The sequence below is a fragment of the Nicotiana tabacum genome, chromosome 19 (genome assembly GCF_000715075.1).
Source record: "Nicotiana tabacum cultivar K326 chromosome 19, ASM71507v2, whole genome shotgun sequence".
In the NCBI taxonomy this organism is placed as follows: domain Eukaryota; kingdom Viridiplantae; phylum Streptophyta; class Magnoliopsida; order Solanales; family Solanaceae; genus Nicotiana; species Nicotiana tabacum.
In genome coordinates, this window is record NC_134098.1 from 142104430 (window position 1) to 142108187 (window position 3758).

Consider the following 3758-nt stretch of genomic DNA (forward strand, 5'->3'; position numbering starts at 1 on the left):
TATGCAGTTATCATTTTTAATAAAATATACCAGATAATGGATAAAAAATAATATTAGGATAACTAATTCCAGCATAACTTATCCCGGCATAAGCCGTATTTAAACCAAACGACCCCATCTTTTATGAATAACTAATAAGAGATTCATTGCTTTTAATGTAATCCTACTAGGATGCTTAATTTTAATCATTGTATACATAAGAAGCTTGAGCTTTGTTACCACGTGTCAGTAAGATAAACCTTGTAAGTTACATTAGGCATTCCTATATCTACATATACTCTTCTCATAGAGGAATTTACAATTTTAAATCTAGCTGTGAAGGATTGGTTTAAATTACCGGGGGAAGGATACAAAGTTAATTTGGTAAAAGTATGTTTTATGAAACTATTAACCAAGAGATACGGATTTTAAGAAAAATACGATGGTATTGTTTTTGGATGACCAATAAACTTATTTTTTTATCATCTTGACTTTCCTTTTAGTGTGAGATATTACGCTTTTCTCCCTTATTTTAATTTCTTTTGTAATAGTAATATTTTTTACCTATTTATTATAGAATTTAAAAACTCTGATATGACAAAATTGCCCTTTCATATTGCATAAACTGCTGAAGGTTTGCTTGATTGAAACGATTGACATCTGTCAACCTGCTATTGCATAGTAGCTGTAATCGGAGAAGGATCTCTAAATCTTTCCTTCAACAGCTGACCAACTACCTTGTACTCTTTCATTCGCAATAGACATCTTTAGGGATTTGTCCAGTTACATATCTAATTATCATGGGAAGTCTTTTAGGGTTCTTATTCATATCCAAATCTAAGATTTAATTTTGTGGGTTCAACATTTAATATTTTTAGTATTTGACCCATTATATTTTAAAGTTATGGATTCATTCATATCTACTATTTTTGGTAAGTTTAATAATATTTACACATAAATTTATGTTCTGATCAAAAGTAATGAGTTCTGTTAAACCCAATAGCTCTATGTTGCATCCGCCCTTGCTCCCACTAGGGATGTTTATCGGGCGGATCGGGCGAATAATTAAACTTAACGGTTATCGGATTATAAATGTAGTAATCCGCTAGCCATCCAATAAGACAACATGCGGATTTATACCAGATTAACAATTATCGGGCGGATATCAGGTGACTTATCGGCTAAACCAAATAGAATTTTTTTGAACAATCATTCAATCAATACCAATCAGTTTCAAATCAATACCAAATTTTTAATACCATATAAGATCTAACAAAACAGTATTTTTTAATTGAAGAGTTTTCAAAACTACTCATACATTTACACACGTATTAACCAAATTTGTAATACCATCAAGACTACTCATACAGACATACACATATTAATCATTGTGATTTCGATTTTTTGACTTCTCAGTTTTCAGTTCAAGAGAGACGTGACTGGCGACTTCTCTGCCTCTAGTGGCTGCAGACAATTGAGAATTAAAAAATAGAAATTAGGGATTTAACCATTTAAGGTTTCAATAATACTTTATATACATAGGGGTAAAAGTATAAATATAAAAATTCTTAACGGGTTAATGATTTACCCGATAAGAAAATTGAGTAATCCGCCCCAAAATCGTTAAGCCATTAATTATAAAATCTTAATTTGTTCACCATCCATTACTCCGATAATCTGATACCAATAAGCCAATAAGTTATTGATTCGATTCGCTTAACGGTTTCAGTTCGATTTTTAACCGCCCTAACTACCACAACCTCCGATCTTATACACCACCGAAAAAGACGGACTAATTTTCAAACACTATGTTCTTTTATTTTATTCAGTCAGTTGTTTTATTGTAGATTTTTTTTCAGAAAAGATGTTTCCAAATTTAGACGGAAAATTTATCGTATTACAATTTTATATAATTAAAAATAATTAGGTTAAAAAGAATGTTTACTAGAAACTCAAAATAAGAGAGGTAAGTGTAATATCTTAAACTACGAGGGAGGTCGATGTGATGGAGTGAAAGTTTAGGGACAAATTTAGACTTTTTAACTTGTCTGTTTTTTTCACTAGTCTCACTTATGATCAACATAGAAAAAATATGAAAGCTGGAGGTCTATTTGAATGAAGTGCATATACACTGATAGAACAAAACGTGATTTATCTTCCAAGCAATTTCATTATAAGAATGGCAACAAAAGAGAATGGAGAAATTAACTAAAATTTTTGTTGCCCTCATTTTTTTAGAGACTATTCTAATGTTGAACGAATGAAAGCTTCCTTCCTTTCACATAGTTAAGCTAATCTCTGTAAATTTAAGCTATGACAAAGGAATTTGGCTTTGGCTATGGAATTTATCACATCTATATTCCTTTTTCTTGGCACATTTTCTGATGATGAAGTGGATGAAGAAGAGGATGGCTCGGGTGAGCGCGTACGACTACGCCTCGCTGTTACTCTAGCCGGCTTAGGCATGTTTGAGCCAATTAAGTGGGGAAAATTGAGCCGAGCTCTCGAGCCGCGGATTTTGAAAGCGGCTTGATCGTAAGCCAACGCTGCATCCTCTGCGGTCTCGTAAGTTCCTAACCACAGCCTTGCACCTTCACCTTTCCTACTTGGGTCTCTTGTCTCCGCCGAAAACGTCCCCCACGGCCGCCGTTTCACTCCTATATACCGCGTCCAATCTCGCGGCGCGTTTTTCTCACGCACCACCGCTGGGCCCTGGGTTTGCTCCTCGGACTCGGAGCACTTCTCATGTGAAGGATTTTGATCAGTTGGTATTAATGTTTCCTCAAAGTTTTCATCCCAATTGAGGAAGCTGCAGTCGAAGCTGCTAAAACTTGAGCTAGGACTGTTAGGCAATATTTCGTTGCTTGAACTCATCGGCGAAAAAATTTCAGAAAAATCTGAATCATCAAGAAGATGTTGCTTTATCGATTCAAGGAGATGAGACTCAGAGAAAAACAAGGTTTCGTCAGCTAGATTCATTTCCATTGCCCTAATAAGGTTTTGGATGAAAATGAATATATATAGTTTCTTGCTCCTTTTATCTTATATATTGTGGAGGATGAATGAAAAGGTTGACACCCACATCTATTTATATATGCTTTGCCCTATTGCACGCAGCACTAGATCGTATCTTCCTGTTTCTCATTAATTATGTTGTATAAGAAGGTTATCTGAGTAAAACTTTTGTGGGACTTTCAATTTGTATCGTTTTAAAAACTTTTAAATAAAAAGTTTTTAATTAAAATATAGAAATGTATTCTCTTCGGCTTAAATTATCTGTCGTGTATTTCTTTTACACGTCCCTTAAGAAATCATTAATTGGAAAGAGATTTTAACTATTTTACTCTTATTTATGTCTTAAGATGTATTCTCTTTTCATTTAATATTTAGTCTATTTATGTGCTATCTCTATTTTCAAGAACAATTACTATTAAGGGTAAAATTGAGAAGATATAATTAATTTTATCTTGAAATTCTAAAATGATAAATAATTTGAGACAACTATTTTTAAAAATTACAATAGATAATATATTTGAGAGGAAGATATATCATTCTTTTTAGAATGGAGTAGTACGGAAAGTGTATCACATAAATAAATGAAGAAATGAATAAGAGTTTGTGTGAAGTTTCCATTCTAAGTAGCTGCTTGTTATGCCTTTTAAGTTTTATTATATAAAAATGGAACGAGCACTCGTATATCCCATTAAGAAACGAATGGTTGCTCATATATTAAAAAGAGTTAAAAAATACACTTCGATGTGAATGTGAATATATACATG

General features: G+C 32.8%; 1 protein-coding gene across 1 annotated transcript; it reads right to left on the bottom strand.

Moving 5' to 3' along the window:
• Positions 1-2265: 2265 nt before the first annotated feature.
• Positions 2266-2964, bottom strand: LOC107794304 (ethylene-responsive transcription factor 13-like). Its single transcript, NM_001325578.1, has one exon. It carries the CDS (start codon positions 2962-2964, stop codon positions 2266-2268), a length of 699 nt encoding a protein of 232 aa, NP_001312507.1.
• Between the last annotated feature and the right edge of the window lie 794 nt (positions 2965-3758).

Coding starts and splice junctions, on each gene's coding strand:
- LOC107794304 (NM_001325578.1), bottom strand. CDS start 2,964: ATGGAAATGAATCTAGCTGACGAAACCTTGTTTTTCTCTGAGTCTCAT.